A 27,574-nucleotide genomic window follows, 5' to 3' on the forward strand; every position below is an offset into this window, starting at 1 on the left:
TCAATAGCTACCTCACTCTTAGAATCAACTTTCCTTTTAAAAGCTGACACAACATAAGAACACCTGTCATCCCTATCCATAAAGTTGTCTAATCGTTTCTTAAAACAACTGAGAAACTAGGTTTATTCCATTCATTGACACCCATAAGTAAACCAAATCTTGCCTATTTCCTTCTTAAATCTAAATTTGTCCAGTTTATAACCATTACTGCGAGTCCTGCCCTGTTGTTTTAATATAATAACCTTGTTTGCATCACCCTTGTTAAAGCCTTTGATCCACTTGAACACCTCAATTAGATGACCCCGCACTCTGTGTCTTTCCAGAGAGTGTAAGTTAAGGTGCCTCAGCCTCTCTTCATAAGGCAAATTTCTGAGTGTACAAGGCAGTGAGATGGCAGTTACACACATACATATACTAAAAGCTTTTTTTCCCCTTATAAGAGAGGTAGCCAAAAAACAAGGGCATAAAAACTACTCCCACCCATTCCATCTCTAACATACTCTACTCCCATCCACCCTCTTATCTTGGCACCCCCTGGATGACAGGTCACCCCTGCATCTCGCCCACTGCCCTGGATTATAAGCAGTGTCACAAGACACAGCACATCCACAGCAAGGCCACTTCATTAAATCGGCACCCCTCCTCTCTGTACCCTCCTGCATAAATGGAGAAGACGAGGAGAAATCCCTTCAGGTTGCATCAATTTATTTCTCACACATACTCCCTCACCCCCATCTACTCCCCTCTTGCAACACAGCATCATCCCTACACAACCCATCTCCATTCACCCCTATCTTCCGTCCTCTCCCGTCCTTCCTCAACCAACATACTCCCTCTTCCCCAATGCTCCTTTTACCCCATCCATCCATCTTATCCTAGGTCAACCCCTCATATTCACTCCTTCCACTACTCTTTACACATTCTTTCCATGTGTCCAAACCATCCCAATACTCTTTCATCAACCCTATCTCCCAACTCCCTTTCCATCCCCGTTCTCCTCCTCACCTCCTCAATTCTCACTCTATCCAGCCTAGTAACCCCTATCATACTTCTGAGGCACCTCATCTCAAACACATTCAAACTCCTCTCTTATGGTCCGTGTTTCTGCTCCATACAGAGCTGTTGGCACAATCACTCCTTCATACAATCTCCTCTTAGCATCCATTCCCAAATGTCTATTTCTCATTACACTTTTCAATCCACCAAGGCATTTACTCGCTTTCTCGCCACATTTGCACCCAAATATCTAAAACTATTCACTTCCTCCATTCTCTCTCTTAATACTCACTTCCAATCTGCTGCCACTTTCTCCCCTTGTACATCTCATCACCTTATTTTTACCCATATTTATCTTCAACTTCCTTCGCACACCTTCCCAAACTGTCACTAACTTCCTCAATCCCTCCTCTGATCCAGCTACAAGCAGTGTCATCCACAAACAACAGCTGCCTTATCTCCATTTTCTTTAACCATCTCCAATCCCTGACCCACTACCCTTGCATCACCCCATCCATGTATAAATTGAACAGCCAGGGCTACATAACACATCCCTGATGAAGTTTCACCTTTACCTCAAACCACTTACTTTCTCCATTTCTAATCCTAACAGACACTCTACTACTCATAAAAAACTCTTGACTGTTCTTAAAAGCTCTCCTATCCCATATATCTACAATACCTTCCAGTCTACCCTGTCATAAGCCGTTTCCAGATCCATAAAGCTACACAACCCCTACTTGTCCTAAATACATGCTGTTCCTCACCAATTAGTCTCTGTTCCTCTCCTAATACTCTCAATCAAGACCCTCCCATAGGCCTTCCCAACTACACTTAAGCTGATCCCTCTGAAACTACTACACTCACACTTGTCCTCTTTTCCTTTGTAAAGTGGAACTATACAGGTACTCCTCCAGTACTTTACTCTCTCTTAAACATTAAATACTCGTAACCTCACCAGCCAGTCCACCATAAATGTACCTCCTTTTTTCAGACATTCTGCATGACATCCATCCAACCCAGCTGCCTTACCTACTCTCATCATCTTAACTGTCTTAATTTCATCTCTTCTTATTTCTTCTCTATTTTCCTTATTCGTCACAGTCATTTTCTTGGTGCTTCCCACTGCAACTACCTTTCCCTCCCTATCCTACTTCACATTTAGCAACTCCCTAAAATACTCTCCCCATCTTCCTCTTACTGCCTTCTCTTCCATTATCACCTCTCCATCTGCACCTTTTACCTTTTATTCTTTACTTGATTTGCCTCCTCTTCCACTCTTAATTTCTTTCCAAAACATCTTTTTATTACTTTCAAAATTTGTCATACTCTTACCCCATATCACATCTGCTCTCCTCTTTGCCTCCTTTATCTTATGCTTTACTTCTCTTTTCTTTGTACCTCTCATATGATTCCATTGTCCTATTTTGTAATCAATCTGTGAAAGCTTGTTTCTTCTCTTCTACAACCTTCTTTATTTCCTTGTCCCACCATTCACTACCCTTCCATTTCCTCTCACACTCCTTGTTCCACACACCTTGTAACATCCCCATTCCTAATTCTATTCTATCTTTCGCTCCGTCCCACTTCTCTCTCAGCTTCTTCTTGTACTTCTTTTCTTTCTCATTTAAGCAGTTCACTCTCAAGCACCTCCCTACCTCTTGTCCTTTTCCTCTTCCTTCATCTATCCTCCACTCTCAACTTACCTTCCACCAAAAAATTACCTGATATTCCCCCACTCTCTCCCCTTAGAACATGTACATTCTTAAGTCTTCCTACTCTACTACTGGTAACCACTATATATTCCATTAACACTCTACCACCCTTCCATCCACCACCCTCTCCCATGTGTACTTATGCTTGACTTTCCTCCTAAATACTGTATTTGCTATCATCAACTCGAGACACATTTCCACCATCAACTCTGATTTTTTTCCTGGAACTCCACACTTCCCAACCACTCCATCTATTGTTTTACTTCTTACCCTAGCATTAAGGTCTCCCAATACAACTACATTAACATTCCTCCCTAATCCCTCTATGCACTCATTCAAATCCATCCAAAAAGTCTCCCTTTCCTCTACTCTCTTCTCACTACCAGGCCCATATGCACCTACAAAAACTCACTTTCATCTATATTAACCTTCAAGAAACCTCATTCCACTCCACTTTACACTTACCTATCTCTTCAGTAAGTATAGCCACCCCTTCTATCCTTTGTCCTCTCTTCACTCCTGAGAACCTCCCTAACTCACTCACCCCTCCCTCTCAACTCATTGCCAACACATCCAACTTTCTTCTCAAAAACATACTATCTGTTCCCTTTTACTCTCATCTGTACCATACCCATGCATATTAAAAAACCCAAACCTTAGGGTACTGGTTGGGAAACTCCTAGACCCCTTTATGCCTTTACTTTTTTTAGGAATATCCCCTGTGGGGCCATAGGGAGAAGGATGTCTAGTCCTTACTCCCGTCCTGTTTTTGTCACCTCTTACGACTCAAGTGGGAAGACTTGGTGGCAGTATTCTTTTTCCCCCACCACAGAGGACAGTTGGCACAGATTACGATTAGATTAAAAATGATATAAAAGTAACCCTGACAAGCAACAAGGTGCAATTTCCCCTTGTCGTGAGCAGAAAGGTGTAAAAATAATGTCAATGATACATAGGAAAGGTGTTAAGATGTCCCACCCAACCCCCACATCAACAGCCAATCTTGGTTTGTGGGTAACATCACTTAAGTTTGGTCAGGGGGCACCCTTATCTGGTTACTGAGGACAGAAGACTTTATGTATTTCTATGCAAAGGCCTTCTTCCCCATTATATGAGAGGTAGCCAAGTCAAAGGCACACACCCACTCTGATCCACCACCCTTGTTTCCCTGTCATCTTAGCTCCTTGTGGATGAAGAAGCATCCCTGTCTCCTGCCAACTACCCAGGTCAGAAGCAATGCAGCAAGACACAGCAGGGTTGCTTTACTTTCACAGTAAACCTGCTGTGGATATGGGTACATACACATTCCAACAGCTTTTTCACCCTTACAAGAGAAGTAGGCTAAGGCATAAATCCACTCCCATTCACCAGCCCTCCCTCCCTCTTCTCTTGGCTCCTTCTCGATGACAGGTCATCCCTGCACCTTGCCCACTGCCCTGGTTCAGAAGCAATGCAGCAAGACAGAGCACATCCACAATAAGGTCACTTCATTTAACCAGCGGCTCTCCTCTCCATCCTTCATGCAGAAAAAGAAAGTCAGGGATCTATGGTAAAAAAAGAAAATCTTAGGTGCTACATTATGACAAAAGGTTATGGAGAAACAAGAACTTACTCATAAGTTTTTAGTTCCAGAGTACATAAAGACACTTCTGATTCTATCCTAACTGCATTGCAGCAACATGTTTGGGTTATCATTTTAAGCCTTTTGATTTCAAGACAAGAATGATGCTATAACCGGACTCCAGCGCAATTCCAGTCATTACATGCATACATATACATGTGTGTGTATACATACATATGTAACATGCAGACATTATATATGTATATATATATTAGCTTCCAACTGTTTCCCCATTATATGAGAACAACTGGAAGGAATAAAACTAGCCATCTTAAAAACTGTCCAGTCTTGATTCCACACCAACCATTCCATCCTATAGCGGCAGAGATAGAGGTAATTGTAAAGATGTCTGTACACATTATGCAGCATATACCACATTGATTATACAGACAACCATACTTATATGCACCAGAGAACCACCATGAAAACTATGCACAACTGACCAAAGATGTTTCTCTATTGAAGTGAGGCTACTAGTCCAATGCATTCTGGAGTAGAATGGATACTAGGTATTGACCTAAAACATAAGATTTTCCACTTCTGGCAGTTTCCCCACATTGACGGCTTTTCCTTAATCCTTGGAAAAGAAGAGGTCTACCTACTTCTATGACATTGTTCAAGCACACAGCTGGAAATTAACTTTGTCTCGTAATTATGAGAGCTGGAACCTGGACCCACCATTCTAGACAACAGACACGGGGCAAAGTTGGGTGCACTGCAGATATAAACCATGTGATCACCATAACCATACACCAGAAGCAGATAATGAAGTGTACTATACACAAGTCCCCAGTGTTATTTCTCTACTTCAGTGGCAAAATTAAGCAAAATGTGTGTTCATTCACCCAACTTAGATCATGGACAAAAAAAAAAGTCTTCTGCAAAACTGTTTCTATAAGGCAAAGTTTCACATTAGCTTAAACTTGAAATGTTGAACTTTTTCAACAGTATGTAAATCTGTCCATGTTCAAACTCGGAGCTCACCTGGGTAAATGACTAAACAGCCAAAGAACATGATTAGTGCAAGTCTTTCACCCTACTAAAGACTGATCTTCATGTCACCTGTGTATAAAGTGAGGGCAGTATGTCAGCAGTCCCTTTGTATACTGTTTTGGGCAAGGCTGACCTACTTCTAGTTCAGCTGCAGATGAACTGGAGAGTTTTAAATGGAAAACTAGCCTTTGCATACTGTGCAAATCTATATATTTACTCAAAACCATGTTTACCTGCATGGTTGACCACACAACCAAGAAGTGCATGTTCAGTACATTTCTCGTTATCTGGCTTTTGTAAAATAAAACCGCACAAGGCAACAAGCATTTCATCAAGGCTCCTACATATCAGCCTACACCCATCACCCAAATCCAAGCATGCTTGAAGAGCCACATCTACAACAATGGTGTTCAACATCGTAATTGCCTCGTAACATCACAGTACAATATAGATTTGCACTCCTCAGTTCAAACATGACATACTTTAGCACATATGGAAACCCATATAATGGAGACTAAAGTATCTTTATAAAAAAAAGATGAAACAGGACGAAATCTCTCTTCGTACTGTAATTTGTCAGCAATAACTGGTGTTTTTAACCTAAAGGGCTATTATGCCAGAGATGGAATTCATACAGGTGGTACAGGACCCCTATTTATAACAGAAAATTGAACAAATGTCATTAAACATGATCTGTTTGAATAGAAGTATTGTAGGGGTAACATGGAGTTAACCCCTTCCACATAGGCATCATGAGGCAAGAGTGGGTATGGGGATTCCCATGTTGGAGTCTAATAATGATTTTGTAGTTGTAGCTGAGTACATACATACATATTCCAAAGGCTTTTTTTTTTCTCCCTTATAAGGGAGGTAGCCAAGAAACAAGGGCATAAAAACCACTCCCATTCATTTCCAGATCCAGAAAAGCCCAAAAAACATCCTTACCTTTTCCTATGGCTTTCTCATATATCTTAATATAAAAATCAGATCTACATAACCCCTACCTATCCCAAACCCACACTGTTCCTCTCCGAATATTCTCAATAAAGACCCTCCCATCTACACTTAACCTGATCCCTCTGAAACTACTACACTCACACTTGTCCCCTTTTCCCTTGTAAAGTGGAACTATAAAGGCACTCCTCCAGAACTCTGCCCTCTCTTAAACATTAAATAACCAGTCCATCACTGTACCTTTTTTTTTTTTCATTCTGCATGACATCCATCCAGACCAGGTGTCTTACCTGCTCTCATCTTAACTTCATCCTTCATTTCTCCTCGTTCATCATGGTTATTTTCTTAGTGCTTCCCACTGCAACTACCTTTCCCTCCCTAAAATACTCTGCCCATCTTCCTCTCACTGCCTTCTCTTCCATTATCATTTCTCCATCTGCACCTTTTACCTTTTCCTCTACTTGATTCAACTCCTCTTCCTCTCCAAATTTTTCCAAAGCATCTTTTTATTACTTTCCAATTTTTGTCATACTCTTACACATTTCACATCTGGTCTCCCCTTCGCCTCCTTTATCTATGCTATACTTTTATTTGTACCTCTACGATTCCTTTGTCCTATTTTGTAATCGATCTGTGAAAGCTAACTCTTCCTACTATACTCCTGGTAAACATTAATACTCTACCACCCTCTCCCATGTGTACTTATGCTTGACTTTCTTCCTAAATACTTTATTTGCTATCAACTCTACACACATCACCATCAACTCTTCACTACAATTTTTTCCTGGAACTCCACACTTCCCAATTACTCTATTGGTTCATTTCCTACCCTAGCATTGAGGTCTCCCAATACAACTACATTGACATTTCTTCCTATCTTTATGCATTCAAAAAGCCTCCATTTCCTCTACTCTTCTCACTACCAGGCCCATATGCACTTACAAAAACCCACAGCTCCCTTCCCAGTTTCACCTTCATCCACATTAACCTTGAAGAAACCTCATTCCATTCCACTAAATGCTTACCTATATCTTCACTTACTAGTATAGCCACCCCTTCTCTCCTTTTCACTCCTGAGAACCTCCCAACTACACTCGCCCCTCCTTCTCAACTGTTTTACTCAATGCCAACACATCCACCTTTCTTCTCACAAACATACTGCCTATCTCTTCCCTTTTACTCTCATCTGTACCACATCCACGCACATAAAGACCCAAGCCTTAGGGTACTGGTTGGAAAACTCCTAGACCCTCTTATGCCTTTACTTATTTTTAGGAATGTCCCCTGTGGGGCTACAGGGAGAAGGATGCTTAGTCCTAATCCCAGTCCCATTTCTAACGCCTCTTACGTCTCGAGTGGGAAGACTTGGTGGCAGTATTCTTTTCCCCCACCTCAGGGACTGGGTTGATCATATTTTTTGTGGTACATTCAGAGTGAAAAGAGAACGAGTACTCAGTTGCAACTTTATATTTTATAACGAGAGGATTGTGATGCATCACCATACATCAGGCAGTTTATGCTGCCTGCAAGAATTTGACTTGTATTGAAGTGGGTAATAGACATTTCAAAAGCATAATTTTACAGCTGGTGTTATGATGTGTCTTCAAGTGGCAACACCAAGGAGATAGAGAGAGGAGAGATGAATATGAAGTATAGGAAGAAAAGAACTACTCAGACCTTATAGCTGTTCCTTTCAGTAATTATTGTTCCTGGTCATACTGCACTGATGGACTTATCTATATTTTTGCTACTGAACAGTTTCCTATGGCTATCCCTTCAGGAAAACTTGTTTCAGATTATATACATATATGTATATACATATACAGATATAATATATACACACACATCTATATACATGTTTATACATTTATATAAATATATACATTATATCACAAATACATTCATATAAATATATACCACATATATGCATACATTTCCATACTGACTTTGACTATCTGTTCTAGTGTTTGGTCTACAGCAGTAAGGCTCAATGAAATGAACGACTAGTGTGACACCTTCTTTGTGAATGTATAAGGTAAAAAACTTTGCCAATCATTTTAGTTCAATTTAATTTCTAAAAGTTGTAATGAACATGATTTTCCCACTTTTAAATCTTACATTAAAAGTTATTCACAGTGTTTTCAATAAAAAGAATTAAAAAGAAAAGCAAAGCTTTAGAAAGCACATTTTTACAAATTTCAACAAGAACAAACAAGTTAGTACACAAATAAATGCAATTTATGGTTGGAATACCACAGCATACCCTAATGTTTACCCTAATCATGCTTCTTCCTCTATTCCAAGTGATTTGCATTTAACCATGCAGATGAGAATCTATGTCAAGCAACACTGATGACAAAACAGCTTGGATACAATTTGTTTTTCAATGTTGAGTCAGAAATGGTAACATTTTTATCATTACAGAGGTTGAAGAAAAATACATAAAATATTATCCGGTAGCCAATATAAAAAAAATGTTTCAGATACAAAGTCGTCTTCTACTCAGTCATCATAGGTTAGACAAGCTGCCCTATTGTCTCTGTTTTTGCTGCGAGCCAAGTGCCGTGCTTTACAGGCTGCACTCTCTCTCTGGTTCTTATTACTTCGACGAACAAAAAGGGAAGCCATGCGACTAGGCGGCGGTCCAAGATCGAACATGTCTCTCATCTGAAACAATTCTGCTGGTGATTATCATGCCACAATAGATACTTAAAACAAAATCACAATTAATCTAATACAATATTATCAACCTAATTCTATAACTCTGTATTTTATTTTGCTAAAATTTCACTAGCACTTCAATCCTTGAAGACGCTAACATGCTGAAGTTTTCTGTGGAGGTCCATAGTAAGGAGTGAGATATGGATTCAATAGTTGGTTGTATCAGGTAAATACTAAAGCACATATTTAATTTGTGGGGGACCTTGAGTGTCATGTTTGGTGTGTGCGTGTTTTACGAGAGGGTTAAAGTTCAAAGGGAAGACCATCTCTTTAAGGAGTGTAGACAGAAGGAAGAAGACCAGAAAGAAGGTTGTTCCAAGGGGTTAGGTAAGACATTGTAGGAAAACGTGGGATATAGTAAGAAATATAAAAGGTGGAGATTATCATATGGCATAAGCCAATGGGCTTGACGAAAATATCACTTCAGTGGGAAGAGAATCAATGGCAATCAAGTTCTGATTATCTTCAAAGATTTATCATGCGTTCCTTTTACCATGAGTTTTGTAATCCAAACAAGAAATCCAGTCGGAGATCTTTCTTTGGAGGAGCTTTCTCAAAGATTATTATCTACTCATGAGCATCATGACCTCCCTTCTCACAGAGCAGCCAGGAAGTTGCCTCCCTAAAGTATGAAATCTAACCTCCTGAATAAATGACACCTATGTATGTGTCATGAGCCACGAGTAGGATATATGAGAATGTTGGCGTCAGTTTCCTGATTATATTTATTTTGTTGCTGCTGAGTGATCCCCATATTCTGTGAACAAGTTTGATCATGTTTTCTGTGACGTTATATTTATTCATAGTAAACCAGGAGGTGCCAAGATAAGAGGGAGGGAGGAGGGTGGAGGGGAGTGGATTATATAGGAAATGGAATGGGTGGGAGCGGTTTCTGTGCCTTTTTCTTTTTGGCTACCCCCCTATGTAGGGGGGAAAAACCTTGGTATATGTATGTAAAAGAATGTGTATAAGCACAGTAACAACATATTTGTACATCACAAACAGACAAACATCACAAACAGACTCAAAATAGCTCCAACCAAATCTACAGCAACACTTCTCACCAACTGGACAAAAGAACACAAATACATACCTCATCTCTACATCAACAACACTCTAATACCACACACAAACACACCGAAAATTCTTGGTGTAACATACGATACATCCATGTCTTTCAAACAACACCTCACAAACATAAAAAAACAAATGCACACCTAGACTTAACGCACTTAAGTCAATCACTGGAACAACATTTGGACAAAACAAAGAAACTAATATAACAATATACAAACAATGCATACGCTCAGTGATGAATTATGCGAGTCCTGCATGGGCTCCTAATCTCAGTGAGACACACCACAACACCCTTCAAATCATACAAAACAAAGCCCTAAAAACAATTACAGGCTGCACAAATACATCACCTACAGACCATTTACACCATGAAACAAAAGTCCTCAAAGTCAAGGACCACCTCGACATGAGAGGCACACAAACACTTGCTGCAGCCACCACAAACACATCACACCCGCTACACTACATAGCAGAACACCCACACACACCAAGAAACATTAAAACTACACCCAAAGACCTTTATTACGCACAGATACTCTCTTCTCTTCCTCCACAACCACCAAATACCAGCCTCCGGAAACATATTCATAATCATATCACTCAACGCTCCATTAACACACTGAAAGACAACACACTGCTGCATGCCAGACCCCCTGATATCCACCCTTCTGAATCCTCTCTCCCACAAAAGGACAGAGTCCACTTGGCCAGACTGCGATGCGGTCACCACCCAGCACTTCTAAGCTACCAGAAGAGGGTGGACAACTGTGTTGTGAACAGCTGCCCAGGATGTAACACTTCACCCCATACCATACAACACATAATGGAAGACTGCATTATACACAATCATGCACACAAACAACACAACATACACTCTATAAAGGATTTGTGGGAAAACCCAGTTTCGGCTGTGGCCTTCCTTGGGGAGACGGGACTGCTCGGACAGACAGTCTAGGGAACGACAACAACAACAACATATTTGTACATACATATACCAAAGGCTTTTCCCCCTTACACAGGGGGTAGCCAAAAAGAAGAAATGCATAAAAATCACTCCTACCCATATTTGTAATGCACATATTGTGATGAATCATCATACATATTTGACTTGTATAGAAGAGGTTAATGCAGTATGCCCATTCTACAAACTTGCCATCATGCACCAACGAGTCTCTGTTCCTGAACTCCTGTGCCAAGTAGCGACACAAAGCCACTTGATCTGCAAACACACATTTATAAAATACCCTAGCTAGCTCTAAGCTCAAGTACTTACAGGCTGATTCCAAGTCATGTGAGTAGAAAGTCCTTCTCCAAAAACATGGCAAAGGGTGTCATATTGCCTCTTAAATGTCCAACTGTCAATTGTTAAAATCTGTGGGAAGAAAAATTAAAAATAACAATCCCTTACACTTCATGAAACTATTACCACTTCTTCCTTATTATGAAAGAAGGAGCAATTCTTCTTTCATAAAAAGCATGTAGTGGTGACAGTATTAAATCTCCTTATCTTTTAGTTTGAAAATTTAATTCGACAACAGAGAGAGTGGTGGAGATCATGAGGAAAAAGATAGAAAAGGAAACAGAAGAGTTGAAGGCGAGGAGGAACCATGGGAAAGAAAAAGGAAAGGTCAGGAAAATTAAAGGGACAAGGGACAAGATGGGATGGGAAGGGGGAAAGGGGGACATGATTGGAAGAAGTCCGGATGGGAGGGGTGCATTTTTTTTTTTTTATCACCCAAATAACCACCAAAAGCACTTCTATCTCTGAAGATCACATCAGAGGGGAGCAGAGAGAAGGACTAGTAGAAGTTAAGTGATCAGCATGCATACAAATATGGTGTGACTGATCCATACAACTGGTACCATCTACAGCAATACACCATAAGAGGAGAGGGAGAAGAGGCAAGGAGAATGAGAGGAAAGGAGGACAGAAGAGGAGGAGAGGAGACAGGAAAAAGGAAACAGAGCGGGAGTAATGGAGGACAGAAAGAGTAGATAAGGGCACAGAACCATCAATCAATTTATCCAGTGGCCCCAGGTCGCCGATCAAAGAGATCCACAGCCCTCAATACAAGAATGGAGGAGAGGAAGGTTTATGATTTGGACTTGATTTGATGTCTATAAACTCTCCCTATCAGAAGGCTAGGATGGTGCCCCCCTTACAGAGGAATTTGTATCATGGAAATTAATGGTCCAACTTGGCAGTGACAAGGTTTGAACTGCGATCTCCCCAACCTCTGCCACAAGCAGTGATATCCAGACCTACTCACCAGCAAGCATCCTTATCGGCTTGAGAGAAAGGTAGGAGAACAAGAAGGTGGCGGAAAGAAAGGAAGTGGACAAAAGGGATCATAATACACACGACTTACTTGTTTTTGAAATTTGGGTCCAAATGTGACCGTAACATATGGGTTGTCCTTTTCTTCTACCGTTTTTAAAACTTCTCTGAAAGATGCTCTTTGTGTTTTCCGATCCTTTTTTGCTCTATGTTTGCTAGAGTCTGTGGCAAGCTCTACAAAAGAAAGATGTATTCACTTAATACAACTATGACTATGGAGGGAATGGGGGAAAGGATGCCAACATGACAAAGAAAAGAACTGAGGTCACAATACTTTATCCAATTCAATAGTCATGATGCACCCTGCTAATTAGGATACCTTTGTTAGAACACATGAATTTCAGACAGGATGCTCTTCCTACTCTCTCATGCTGACTCTCTTACTGTCTCATAGTCATCTATCTAGCTTCTTGCCACCATAATTCACTAACATTACCAAGGCATACAGGCCATGTGAAGCTCTTGCTGGCTTGCAATGTCAAAGTATAACAATGGAAACAAAGCTTGTCACCCAGCCTTTGCTCTTAAATTAATCTCACAAACTTGCAGTATTAAACAACCTGCTAAATTGCCAGTACATCTTATTGGAATAAATATATACATACATACATATACCAAAGGTTTTTTTTTCTCCCCTTATAAGGAAGGTATTTAGGGATGTAATGGGTGGGAGTGTTTTTATGCCTTTCCCTTTTTGGCTACCTCCCTTGGAAGGGGGAATAAGCCTTGGTATATGTATGTATGTATGTATATGGTATGGTATGGATAAGGAAGGTAGCCAAAAAAACAAATACATAAAAACCACTCCTACCCATTCCATCCCTATCACACTCCACTCCCCTCTACCCTCTTATCTTGGCACCTCCTGGATGATGGGTCATCCCTACATCTCGCCCACTGCCCTGGGTCGGAAGCAACAAGACACATACACAGCAAGGCTGCTTCATTAAATCGGTGATCCCCCTCTCCGTCCCCTCATACAGAAAAGGAGAAGACGGGGAGAAATCCCTTCGGCCTGCATCAAATTATTTCTCACACTTGTTCACTCACCTCCCATTCCACCTCATGCATCACATAATCCATATACAACCATTCTCCATTCACCCATCCTCTGTCCTCTCTCATCCTCCCTCAACAGACATTCTCCTCTTTCCCAAAGCTCCTTTTACCCCATCCATCCATCTCATCCTAGTCAACCCCACATGTTCACTCCTTCCACCTCTGCCTTCCACACCTCATTTACTAGTCTTTCTTCACTCATTCTTTCCATGTCCAAACCATCCCAATACTCTTTCATCAACCCTATCTCCCAGCTTAAACTTTTGCTATAATTTATGCAAAGAAAAAATAAAATATACCACACACCTCTTAAAAGATCACAAAGTTGGGTCTGGGCATGGCAATGGAAATAGTCATTGTGGTCCCTCGCCCCTTCATAGAGTAGAGCGATCGCATCACCAGCCATGATGCGCAGATCTACGTCACTACTCAACAACAAACACTTAAGTTGGCCAATGTGTCTGAAACAGAGATTTTACACCATAAACTTGATTAATGGCAATAGTAATTCTTAATCAACTAAGTGTGAGCCTTGAGGGGAGAGATGGCTGGATGGGCTTTATTTGTGCATGACATGGGTGTGCTACTGAAGTGAGAATCACACTGCAAGATATGAAGTTTCCTATATACTGAAAACTTAACACCAAAATATTACAATTTTTAAGCTACAGCCCACTAAAATTAAGACCAAGGTCAACATTTGAAAGTTAATGTAAATTACATGACAACATTAGTAAACATCTACAAGTTTGGAAGTTAAAGCCCTCAGAAAAAATATCTACTATCTGGGCAGTGGGCAGGAGACTAGGAGAACCTTTCATCTATGAGGATCTAATACAAGAGGGAGACAAGGGTGGTGGATGGGAGTGGTACAGAGATACAGATAAAACTCCAACCACTTAGTCACCCTCAGTCAAACCATTGTGATGTATAACATAAGAAAAGGATAATTTTGGGTTTCATTTCAAGTATCCACAAATAAAATTTTGACGACACAGCATGATCTAAGTACACCCACAATTTATTAGTGTCAAATACGAGCTATTACCCACCACAATTTTAAGTGGACAATTGAGTTTTCCTTCATTCCTATAGTGATCATCAATCTGGTGCCCAGAAACCCCTGACTGACCAACCAACTGAATAAATGAACATATAAATAAAATAAAAATAGTGCATACTGACTTGCTGGCAAGCTCATGGACATTGTTGGATGGCAGAAGGCACAGCAGCAGGCACCAAGCATTAAGAGCTGCTGTGTGCAAGGCAGATACTGCTGGAGGATGCGCAGGGATGTCACCGTTACCCTGAAATAAGCACATTATTTCAATGCATACATGTATGTACCAAATACCCTTCTAGCACATTCTCATTCATTCTATCCATATAGCAAAATTACTTAACACTAACTGGTCTATCCTATCCAACACATTTCTTCCCACACACAGTCTCCACCTCAGCTCTACATTTCTATGGACAAACTATAGAAATAGGGAGAGAGAAAAAAAATTATGATGGTTTGGACACATGGAAAGAATGAGTGAAGAAAGATTAGTAAAAGAAGTGTGGAAGGCGGAGGTGGAAGGAGTGAATATGAGGGGGCGTCCTAGGATGAGATGGATGGATGGGGTGAAAGGGGCTTTACAAAAGAGGAATATCTGTAGAGGAAGGACAGGAGAGGATAGAAGATAGGGGTGAATGGAGAAGGGTTGTGTATAGATGAGGCTGTGATGTATGAGGGGGAGTGGGTGGGGGATGGTGGGTGAGGCAGTATGTATGGGGTGAAGGGGGCTTTGGGGAAGAGGGGAATGTCTGTTGAGGAAGGACGGGAGAGGACAGAAGACAGGGGTGAATGGAGAATGGTTGTATATGGATGATGATGTGATGCATGAGGTGGGATGGGGGGGTGAGGTAGTATGTGTGAGCAATTTTGACGCAGCCCGAAGGGATTTCTCCCCGTCTTCTCCTTTATGCATGGGGGGACGGAGAGGGGGGTCGCTGATTTAATGAAGCGGCCTTGCTGTGGATGTGCTGTGTCTTGCAACACTGCTAACCCAGGGCAGTGGACAAGGTGCAGGGATGACCTGTCATCCTGGAGGTGCTAAGATGAGAGGGAGGGTGGAGGGGTGTGGAGTGTATTCAGGGATGGAATGGGTGGGAATGATTTTAAGCCTTTTCCTTTTTGGCTACCTCCCTTGTAAGGGGGAAAAACCTTGGTATATGTATGTATGTATCAGGTGTCAAGTCACTTGAGATGATTACTCCTAGGTCCCTTTCTGAATTGACTTTTTTGACTTTTGTTTCCAATTTTACACTGTCCCAATACTCTATTTTTACTTTTTCCAAATTCCATTATGCTACATTTTTTAATGTTGACGTTCATCTCACATCTCCAACTCTATTCCCATATTTTGTCTAGGTCATCTTACAGCGATCTGCTATTTTCCTCTGTTCTTACTCTCTTGAGTAATTTGGCATCATCAGCAAAGAAGTCTACGTAACAATTTACTCCCTCATCCGTATCATTTATATATATGGCAAACATTAAAGGAACCAATACAGAGCCTTGCAGTACGCCACTTTTCACATCTTCCCAGTTCGATTTTTTTCTCTAAGGACCACTAATTTTTCTCCCAGTTAAGAAACCATTCTTCCATTCCAGCAGTTTACCTTGTATTCCTCCTATTATTTCAATATTTCTTTTTAATTTTTTATGTGGAACTTTGTTCAATTATTTTTTTTTTTTATATACCAAGGCTTTTTCCCCCTTCCAAGGGAGGTAGCCACAAAAGGAAAGGCATAAAAACACTCCCACCCATTTCATCCCTAAATACACTCCACACCCCTCCCACCCTTCCTCTCATCTGAGCACCTCCTGGATGACGGGTCATCCCTGAACCCTGCCCACCGCCCTGGGTCAGAAGCAGTGTCGCAAGACACAGTACATCCACAGCAAGGCCGCTTCACTTTGTTCAATGCCTCTTGCAAATCCAAGAAGGCACAACCTGCCCAGCCATCTCTTTCTTGTATCATATCAATTAATCTCGAGCAAAAGCAGATAAGGTTTGTGGTGCACGAACTTCGACTTCTAAAGCCAAATTGTTTGGGGTTTATTACTTTATTTTCTTCCAAGTGTTTGGTCCATTTGTTTCTGATGACCTTTTTGCATATTTCTGCTACTGTGCTTGTAAGGGATGCAGGTCTGAAGTTTGTAGGATCTTCCCTATTTCCTCCTTTATATATTGGTACTATGTTTGCATATTTCCAGTCTTGCGGCACCTTTCCCTCTTTAAGTGAGAAGTCAATTATCTTGTATAGTCTGTCAGTTCGTCTATACACTCTTTCAGTGTCCAATTTGCGATTCCATCTGGTCCATGCAATTTCCTGACATCTAGGTTTTTTATCTGGTCTCTTATTTCTTTCATTGTGGGTGATCTTTCTTGTTAAAAGACCCAAACCTTAAGGTGCTGGTTGGAAAACTCCTAGACCCTCTTATGCCTTTACTTTTTTTAGGAATGTCCTCTGTGGGGCTACAGGGAGAAGGATGCCTGGTCCCAATCCCCGTCCCATTTTTCTTACCTCTTACAATCCAAGTGGGAATACTTGATGGCAGAATTCTTTTCCCCCCACCACAGGGTAGGCAAAACAAGGAAATGAAATTCAGAGAAATGGTACAGGACAGCATAACAGAGGGACAGTAGCAGTATAATAAAAGTTTCATCATTTCTTTTTGAGCAGAGTCCTCCTCTATCACAGACAAAATGTGAGGCTCTGGTTTGCAAGGGCACCCCATATAGACCCTAAAGTATCAATTGCATGCTATTTTGTCATAACATGCAGCCAATACCCCAGATGGGAAATATATATATATATATATATATATATATATATATATATATATATATATATATATATATATATATATATATATATATATATATATGCTAATAAGAACTGGTATGTGTGTTCACTTATACTAAGTAGACCACTTGGAAAAAGAAACTAACGAAGCAGAGCTTTCCTATACATCTTCAGTGCCAAAATGTACTTTTTCCAAGTGGTCTACTTTGCCTATTATATATATATATATATATATATATATATATATATATATATATATATATATATATATATATATATAATATATATATATATAATATATATATATATATATATATATATATATATATACATATATATATATATATATATATATATATATATATACACATAATTATATACTTAGGGCGCAGGTTTTCTTTTATACACACTGAATTGCACACCACAGCATTTTCACAGTTATTAATTTTCTTCTTAATATATTCAAGTTTCCTCACTAAAGTTCTAATATTGGGAGGATGAGCAGAAACAAACTTTCCAAAGTTCTCCATTTTAATTATTCGACATTTCGACTGCAAAGAGTCATTTTCAAGATACAAGAACAGTTAAGACAACACAATTTACAGATACGTTACATGGTCACAGGAAAAAATTACAATGCTACACCCTTAGGTCAAGCTTGACCTAAGGGTGTAGCATTCTAATAATCAAAATGGAGAACTTTGGAAAGTTCATTTCCACTCATCCTCCCAATATTAGAAAATTAATAACTGTGAAAATGCTGTGGTGTTCAATTCAGTGTGTGTATATATATATCACACACACACACATACATATATATACATTTTGCAGAAAAAAACATACACATACACAAACATGCACACATAGGCTACAGCTCTGTGTGCCTTGCGTAGCCATTTCCTTTATACGAGGGTTATAGATAGTGGCACTGTTCTCACCTTACACCAGTGGTTAACAACTTCAAAGACTTACCTTCAGAAATGAAGCAGAAAATATGGTCCTAAGAATAGTCATGGTTTCAGCCACTTCAGACAAGTCATCACTTGCTAGGAAGCACAGAAAACCAAGGGTAAGGGCACTCTCCTGCCGGGCCAGCAAGGAAGCTGAAGGATCTTGCACAATCACCTTCAGCGGACCCTCCAAGGTTTTGTAAATCTGTTGAATGCAATTCATCAATTAATATGCAGTCCTGGTTTTTTCCTGTATGAGACCCATGGTCTCAAGGTACCTAGCCAATCACTGAGTGGGTCCATGACTCATTCAAGAGTGTTGCATCGTACTGAGCAAGTGTTGGGTAATATAATGTGTCTGTACAGTTAAAACTGGGAGTGACCCAAAGGCAAGTGGATCAAAGTCTTATGTCTGGGATTATTCTATGTTCTAGGTTTATCTTATGGTACAAGAGTTATGATGGTCATGTCTCATGAATGTTATGCTTTAATAATTTGTGTGTGTAAATGTTGTGGGATACTATGGGGGGGGTAGATTTTTGAAGATTTATAGGTAGCTTAAAGTAGTTATTGTATACATTACACTATAAATGACTAATAACGTACAAATAAATTTACATGAAAATACAATATGAAAGACAGTATATAAACAATCTTTCAAAACATCAATACAACTACAAATGACTGGGGTTGCAAAAGGTAAGGTATAACGTACCTGTTCTGCTTCCTTGGTTTCAGCAAGTGATGCAACAAGAACAGAAGCTAGCTTGGCAGCGGCAACCTGCTCAGCCCCCTTTCCTTTCCGTAACCCACGCTCTGCAAGGTCTGTGACTGTCTGGTAGTTATTTTCCAAAAAGTCTACCAGAAGCCTGAAAGAGAGGAAGAAAAAATTATACTTATAATAAAAATAACAATAACAATAATAATAATAATCATGCTCAGCATCAGACCTATGGATACTTCATCAATTATGTTGACATTTGTGATGATTGGTCACGGGACATACATGCCATCCAATATACTAAGAACACTTACATTTTTTAAACTTACCTCTTTTGAAAAGCAGTTGTGAGAGACAACAATGCATTTGTCCGAGTCTTGACAGACTTCTCTGTAGCCAAATCCATTGCTAACTTCACATTATTCTCATACTTTTCAATGTCGGAGATGATCTCCTCTGCGAAATTATTAGACATACATAGAAATAATGTGAATATATTAAATTATTAATATTCATTTGGCAATTCAGTTGAAAATAGAGTAAAAAAAATTCTAGTTTGAGCCCAGTCTAGCGAGAATGTCAGAACTTGGGTGCTGCAATTTCAGATGGATTTATATGTATATATGTGTGTATATGTACATATATATATATATATATAAAATATATATAAAATATATATATATAAAAATATATATATATAAAATATATATATATAAATATATAATATATATATATATACACACACACACACACACACATACTTATATGGATTTCTCAATTTATGCGATTAGAATAGGCAATTTTGGAATAACACGAGGTAAAAAACTTAAGTCATTTTTTCATATTACACAGATTACTCAGAATAACACAATGTAAAAAATCAAGTAAGCAATAGTAAAACTGAACTGTTCACTTTGTGATTTTTACATTATGTGATCCCTTCAGGACCATATCCCTTGCATAAATCGAGAAATCCCTGTATATTTTTCTTTTAAGATGGATAGCAGGCCAATTCTCTGACATCTGCAGTACCACAAAAAATAAAAATAAATGAATAAATAAATAAAATAAATGAATAAATAAATATAGATAAAAAACTTGCACATAAAAGTCGACATTACCTCCATCACTTGCATTCTGAGCAGTTGACTCAGTCCTGTCGCTAGAAATGCTGACATTATCATCATCATCCGCTGGTGGGGGAGCTGAAAAACAGAATTAATTTGAGCCAGAAATAATTGCATGAATTAAAACTAAACCATGAGGAACAATATGTACTTGCAATACTTAATCCAAAAACTTACATCTAAGGCAATAGTGTACTTATAGAAGAAAAAAACAAATAAAATAATTTATATATACATATATACCTGTATATATATAATGCATATATGCATCAGGGTTGGGCCCAAGTACAAGAATTTGTACGTAAGTACATATTTGCATGTACTTGCACCTAGTCCCACAGTACTTGAAAAAATACGAAGTACAAACAAGTACATTGTATTTAATCAAAAGTTATATACTGTATATAGATTCTAGCAACCTTTGTAATGATACTATTGGATACATTTAGTGTTATGTTTTATGAATCTGTGACAGAATTTTTTCACATTAAGTACTTAGATTTTAGTACAATACAAAATGACTGTATTTGTACTTGAAAAATATCCAGGTAATTGGACTTGGGCTTATGTACAGTCTCCTGTACCTGGACCCAACCCTGATATGCATTGTGTGCAAAATGATGTCAAGTGGCATATAATTTCTACCTTTAGTTATTAATTTGCCAAGAATAAAATTGAACACAGTACTATAGGGCATGTAGTGGTGTGTACAATCATTTACCTGCCACTTTTTTTCAATATTTCGAAAACATTCATTTACCTGTCAATCTTTGCTCGTACTAAACATATTCATACAGCAAACCTCCCAGCTCCACATCAAGACCCTACTCTGTCATTCGATGCCCTCAATACTGAAAGACAACTGTACATAAATGCTGGCACATTCACTTTACCTTGTGCCCTAAGGAACATATTAAGCTACAACAACACAGGTGGAACATCACTCTTTAATGATGACCATTTTCTGCAGTTAAGCCTTCACTATCTCCCAACAGTATGTCATCTGCAAAGAATGTGGGTTAGCCTGCAGTCTCGCCCCACCCCCACCCAATGCTGCTCCATTTGCCACGTCACAACTTTCACTTCTTTGAAGACAAAAATGGGTTGCTGCCATTGTAGCGTGAAGATCAAGACATTCAATGTGTTATAAAAATAGAACAAGTACACACTTACACATGAACAACTCTTTGCATTAACTTAGCAGAGAAGTCTAAACTTGTCCATACATGTTTTGGAATCTAACTTGACAAATGCTCCTTGCATCATCACATGATACACATCCACTACATCATCCCTGTGTATACTGTGTATCCATCGCAACACATTGTCTCAAAACATTCTCCTTTAAACCCCAGCAAACACATAAACTCTACAAGGATGTAATCTTCAGAGAAAGAAATTAAAATTTAAGTGGCAAGGAAATTAAAATCAATCAAATGACACTGGTATAAAAAACTGTAATTTTAAATTACCCAGGCCAATATTTGGGAGACTTATGATGACGTACTGTTGCAAAACCAGTTCTGGGTTAGGTACTCTTACATCTATGAACTGGATATGTACCTATCAAATAACCAGTTTTTGTGCCCCTGTGGTTCAGTTCCTCAACACACTTTGAAACTGGGTCTGTATCCAATGCTTTTTGGTGACTTGCTTTCCTTAGCTGTCCAAGGTCACAGAGAACATGTAATTGATGCTATCACATGCCATATATTCTTGACTGTAACCCCCCCCAACATATCTCTCACTATCTCCATAAAAGTTTACTACTAAATGATGCATCTACCCCCACACCAAAAGTCTAGTTAAATGACAAGGCCTGAAAATATTTGGTGTATGGGGGAAAGGTTGTATTGAGTGGAAGTGGAGTTGTGCTACCTTGTTACCTAAAGTTGGTTGCCAGCTATATCTTCAGTTTATATGAAATGTCAAGGAAATCTCCACATTTTATTTCTGGATCACAATTGATGTGTACATGATGTGATGCAAGGAAGGGAGGGGGTGGGGGGTTGTGGTATGGAATCATTATGTTTGAACAATATTTTGACCCAGTACAATGGGATTTCTCCCTGTCTTCTCTTTTGTTCTGCATGAGGAGACAGAGAGTGGGGTTGCCACTTAGGTGAAGCAGCTTTGCTTTGGATGTGCTATGTCTTGCTGCATTGTTTCAGACTCAGGACAGTGGGCAGTATAGAGGGAACCTGTCATCCATGAGGAGCTAAGATGAGAGGGAGGACAGGGTGGTGGATAGAAGTGGGTGTGGGTGTTTGCTTTTTGACTTTGCTATCTCCCTTACAAGGATGGAGGAAGCTTTTGGTATACAGATAGATCTTTAGATCAGAATTTCAGTCTTATTTGTATCCATCTTGCAGAGATCAGCTACAATGATGAGGAATCTTACAAATAATAGTCTTCAGCCTGTGCACAGACAACATATGTCATCCAGATACCAAAGTACCAAAGCCCCAGTGTGCAACTAGATGTGGTTAATAGCTTGGGTCTTCTATGGTTAAAAAGGCTGCCATCAAATATAACTAGAATTGAAAACTTCCCCTCCTGAGCAAAGGTATGATGAATGAGTAGGATGACAGCTGTTCAAAATATTTCTGAACATGACAGTTGTGACACACCTTTGTTTGACATAAATCTCCATGTTCAAGGGTTCTAATTTCTCACAAACAAATACATTGGACATGCTTTAGTTCTCTCAGGATTGCAAGATATTTTGATGAGATGCCCAACACAGTATGATTCATAGCAACTTCCTCTTGACCTTGCAATAGATTATGCAAGATCAGTGAGGGTTACACTCAAGTACTTTTTTCATTCCTTGTCTTCCATAAAAATCATATCACTTTAGCAGCCTTACTATGGATGTGCTGTATCTTGTGACAATGCCTCTGACCAAGGGCAGTGGGCAAGATGCAGGTATGACCAGTCATCTAGGAGGAGCCAAGATAAGAGAGAGGGAGTAGAGTGAATGGGATTAGAGTATGTGGGGATGAAATAGGTGGGAGTGGACTTTATGCCTTTGTTTTTAGCTACCTCTCTTGTATGGAGGAAAAAAAGACTTTGGTATATGTTATCGTATTTTACTTCAGTTTATGTCTTTCAGAAATCTATACTATATTTCCTGTGGGGCTTTACCTAATATTTGATTACTAACTTCTGCCCCAGATATTATGTTTCTGCCAAAAGCAAGATTAGTTTATTTTCACAGGGCAATCTGTTCCTTCTCTCTTGTTGATATTCATGTCAATTCATTCCAGATAGTATGTAGAAGATTATGCAGCTTCAAATAGAAAATAAAACTTATTCTGTTCTGAAGACCAACCATATGGATTAGATTACTAGTTACTCTCTAACAATTTAAAAGGCAATTTCACTACAAGGAAGTTGCCCATCTCCATCTTGTTGTGCCATGGGTATTTCATAAAGGATGTTTGGATCTGCTGTAATCTATGATCTAAGAGTACATCAAAGTGCAGAGCTTATCAGTTAAGCAAATCAAACTTTATTTTTCACAAGATCATTACCTTGGGATCTTGTAGGATATTTACTGCACTTTGGGGATCCACATATGGTCTTCTCAAACTACCCTTGCTTTTCAGAAAAAAAAAAAAGGGCACTTGAAACCTAACGAGGATTACAGGTTTTATGGGTTCTGTTCCGGTAACCCACAAATGCATTTTTTACTTTTTTTCCCCATTGGTATATTTAGGTTAGTTTAGGAACTATTGGACATGTTTCATGTCAAAAATACATACTTGCATGTTTCTGGAATTTTACCCCATCATGTTGTTCAAACATATAAAGAACAGACATCCAAAATACACTAAATAATTATTGGCAAGAGGTAAACATTCCCCATACATCCACATTCTTCTCCAACCAAACTGCCGTTCCACATGTCCCAAATCAATTTGTATTTTAAGCAAGCCACGGGTATGTGTGCCATCATAAGGATTATTAAAAATTATTTAAGCACTTTGTTACAATGACGCCTATAGAGATGTTCTGAGGTCTAGGCAGGTACACATGGATGCCGACGTCAATGTCTTGATTATTTTTTTGTTGTACTCAAGTTACCCCCTGATTATGTGAACTGGTTCGATCACATTTTCTGTGTTTATTATTACTCAGAGTAAAAGAGAATGAGTAGTGTGACACATCATTCATACGGCAACTGATACCGCACGAAAAATTTAACTTATACTGAAGTGGTTAATATTAATCTATCAAATCTTCACTTCTCTCAGTTCTACATTCACATACTGGTCATTGGATCATCATCTACCATATTTGATACCCAGATACTACATACAATTGGGAACCGTTCACAAAAAACAAAATAATTACCCTTTCCATCACTATTCATCTGGAAGGATGCAGCTCTGAGATTCCACACATCTTTGCATGAAACTACTATGAAAATAAATAAAAAATATATAAATACAAGTAGAAATGACATTTATCTACCAACCATATGTTTTCTGTCAGCTACCGATATTCAAAATCAACATATACAAAATAATTAACCAATCTATCAAACCAAATTGAACAATTTCACAATAGACCCACTCAACCAATTAAAAGTATTGAAACCACACATGTCGAAATCCATTTGTGTCCTGAGAAATGTCTTAAAACATATGCGAGTTTCCACTATATTCCTACTACTAAGTAAAATTCAAAAGTTTTTAAATGACAAAATGTCCAACAATGTAGTTTTCACACAAAGCATGAAATGTTGAGGCCTAATTTGTGCCTTTAACATAATATACGACATGGTAATGAGATTTTTTTATTTTCTATAATTTAATATGGATATCACATTTCACCACGTTACTTCAAGGTTGTTGCATGCGTCACTAACATGACGTAGTCGTGTCGACCAGTAACTGAACTTCCTTCGATCGATACATGTAAAACAATTTGGGAAAGTGGATACAACAAATAACTTAACAAATACTTAAACGACTCTTCATGCTATCTTTGACATGAATAATAATGGGTTAAAAAATGTATTTCTTCAAATTTGGAAGAAAACAATTATATTACCTGGAGCAGTGCTGCCTTTGTTCGAGCGGTTCTTTTCACGCGGCATTTTGACTATCTTTTATATAAATGCGGCACTACCACTCACTAAATCACGACGGCAGAGTTTGTTGGTTACCACGATCACAATGTCCAAATGCAGGAGAAAGATATGAAATGAAATCCGTGGACAAGACCATACGCATTGTGTTCGTTACTCAGCACTAACGACGTGAAACCTCACGACTATTCTTATTTCATGACGCAATGGCCAACCCAAGGACACTCATAAATATTAAAATTACAAAATTATATCCATTTAAAATACAATACATAAAAAATTAAGATAAAATGAATTATCTAGATAAATAAATGATAAAAAATTTAAACAATACTGACAATACATATTTACCATTATCATGCACACTGTTGGCTCCGAGTTATTTTTGTTTTCGTTTTGTAGAACAAGGCAGATGAACTTGATTAGTAAAATTTAACGACAAAAGTATATACAAATGCCCAATATGTAACAAGAAATTGAATTTTCCAAGTTGACAAATTGGCGGGTTTTTTACAAATGACGTTGTGGATCATTGTGAGTTCGCATCCAATCTCAATAACAACTAGTAAACTTAGAAGTTATTCAAACTAGAATTATCTAGCTTTTTGTATCCTCGCATAACATTTAGTAATGCATTATAATTTTCTATTATCCTGGCTGCCATCCACATTTGTTTGTTTCGTGTACGTTTCTCCCGAACCCGTTTGTTATTCTTTAGGTATGTTGTTCGATCTCACTGTTTAACCATGTTTAGATCATGTCGATTTTTCGTTAAACGCTTTCACACAAATATATACATATATATATATATATATATATATATATATATATATATATATATATATATATATATATATATATATATATATATATATATATAAATGGTGTCGTGTGGTGATTAGTTTGACGACACCACCATCACCACTAGTTGATACTAGTTGATACTAGTCGATACTAGTTTTCGTCATCGCACCGCGCGCTGGGCATGACACATCGCACGCTGGGCCCTTCTCGAGCCATAACACCATCCATGTGTTGCTGAAGTTGCATTTCTGTAATGAATACGTGATAAGATGTTTACGAAAATGCATGTGTTCCCGTTGGCCATTTGTATTATACAGAGAGAATCGTAGCCAATCATAATTAGTTGTAGGACGAGCCAATATCATTCAGAGGTTTCCTCCTGGCCTGCAACAGAGTAAATTTCAGTCTGCTCTGATATACAAAAATATTCAGTTTAAAGTGAATACGTTCAACGATTAGGGGTCGCAGTTGGAACTACAACCAGGATGTCTATATAAGGTCCGTACCGATTAAGTCTTTCAGTCCAGCCTCCCACACCCGCACACCCACACAGACATTCACTATCTAATTTTAATCTAAAATTATAATATAGTAATTAAAGTCACATATTTAGGAAACATTAGTCTTATTCACCACTATGAATGTTGTGTTATAAGATACGCTTGTTCGTGTTCCTTGAGATAACCATCTTGGCCACAGCTACCACTTATATATATATATATATATATATATATATATATATATATATATATATATATATATATATATATATATATATATATATATAAGAATTGGTCTTGAAAGGAGAAAACATTTGAAGAAACACACAGGCGAACTAAAGCAAGAATTTTGTTGACAGGGAGGGGGAAAAAGTCTTGAAACGGTTGCAGTTTGGATTCCAAAAAAGTAAGTACATCATCAACATTAATATTCGTAAATAACGAGGACACATCCAGGCTGAGGAGCCTTAAACCCTGAACTTTCATATTTTTGATCTTAGAAATAAAATCACATGAATTTGTGATATGAGAATTGGAGAAATTCCCTACGTACCGGGATAAAATATCCGCCAGCCATTTAGCAAGTTTGCTAGTGCAGGAGCCGCGGTTGGATATGATGGGCCTGAGAGGAATGTCTGATTTATGAATCTTAGGGAGACCATAAAAATATGGGAGCTTAGGGTTGGTAACTTTCAAATTATTATGGGTATGGGTTCCAATTTGTCTCCTGTTTTGGCCAATTTGTGCATGGAGTATTTTGAGTGTACCCTTTTGCCCAGCATCAAACCGCCCGAAATGATTTGGCTCAGGTACGTAGACGATATCTTTTCGGCGTGGGATGACAGTTGGGGCCCATTTGAAGTGTTCCATGATAAATTGAACCAATTGACCCCGAATCTTAAATTTAAAGTTGAATGGGAAGAAGGACACCAAATCCCTTTCTTGGATATTTTGTTAAGAAGAACTGATGATAATTTATTCTTTACAGTGTACCGTAAGCCCACCCATTCAGGCAGTTATCTCCACTTTTTTAGCAATC

General features: G+C 38.7%; 1 protein-coding gene across 2 annotated transcripts; it reads right to left on the reverse strand.

Annotated features, from left to right (window-relative positions):
* Window positions 1-7,731: 7,731 nt before the first annotated feature.
* Window positions 7,732-25,440, reverse strand: Ifrd1 (Interferon-related developmental regulator 1). Of its 2 annotated transcripts, XM_076183432.1 has the most exons (11): window positions 25,195-25,440; window positions 24,493-24,558; window positions 20,128-20,211; window positions 19,336-19,462; window positions 19,001-19,154; window positions 18,308-18,490; window positions 14,660-14,781; window positions 13,781-13,935; window positions 12,447-12,589; window positions 11,351-11,449; window positions 7,732-8,946 (listed from the first exon to the last, which is right to left on the reverse strand). In XM_076183432.1, the coding sequence occupies exons 1-11, from the start codon at window positions 25,238-25,240 to the stop codon at window positions 8,782-8,784; spliced, it is 1,344 nt and encodes a 447-aa protein (XP_076039547.1). In that variant the 5' UTR covers window positions 25,241-25,440; the 3' UTR covers window positions 7,732-8,781. The 2 variants fall into 2 exon arrangements, with proteins under 2 accessions (XP_076039547.1, XP_076039548.1); XM_076183433.1 differs by lacking the exon at window positions 24,493-24,558 and having other exon boundaries at window positions 25,195-25,438.
* Window positions 25,441-27,574: the final 2,134 nt, after the last annotated feature.

Source organism: Oratosquilla oratoria, chromosome 4, assembly GCF_046742065.1.
Source record: "Oratosquilla oratoria isolate Oo_2021 chromosome 4, ASM4674206v1, whole genome shotgun sequence".
Taxonomy (NCBI): domain Eukaryota; kingdom Metazoa; phylum Arthropoda; class Malacostraca; order Stomatopoda; family Squillidae; genus Oratosquilla; species Oratosquilla oratoria.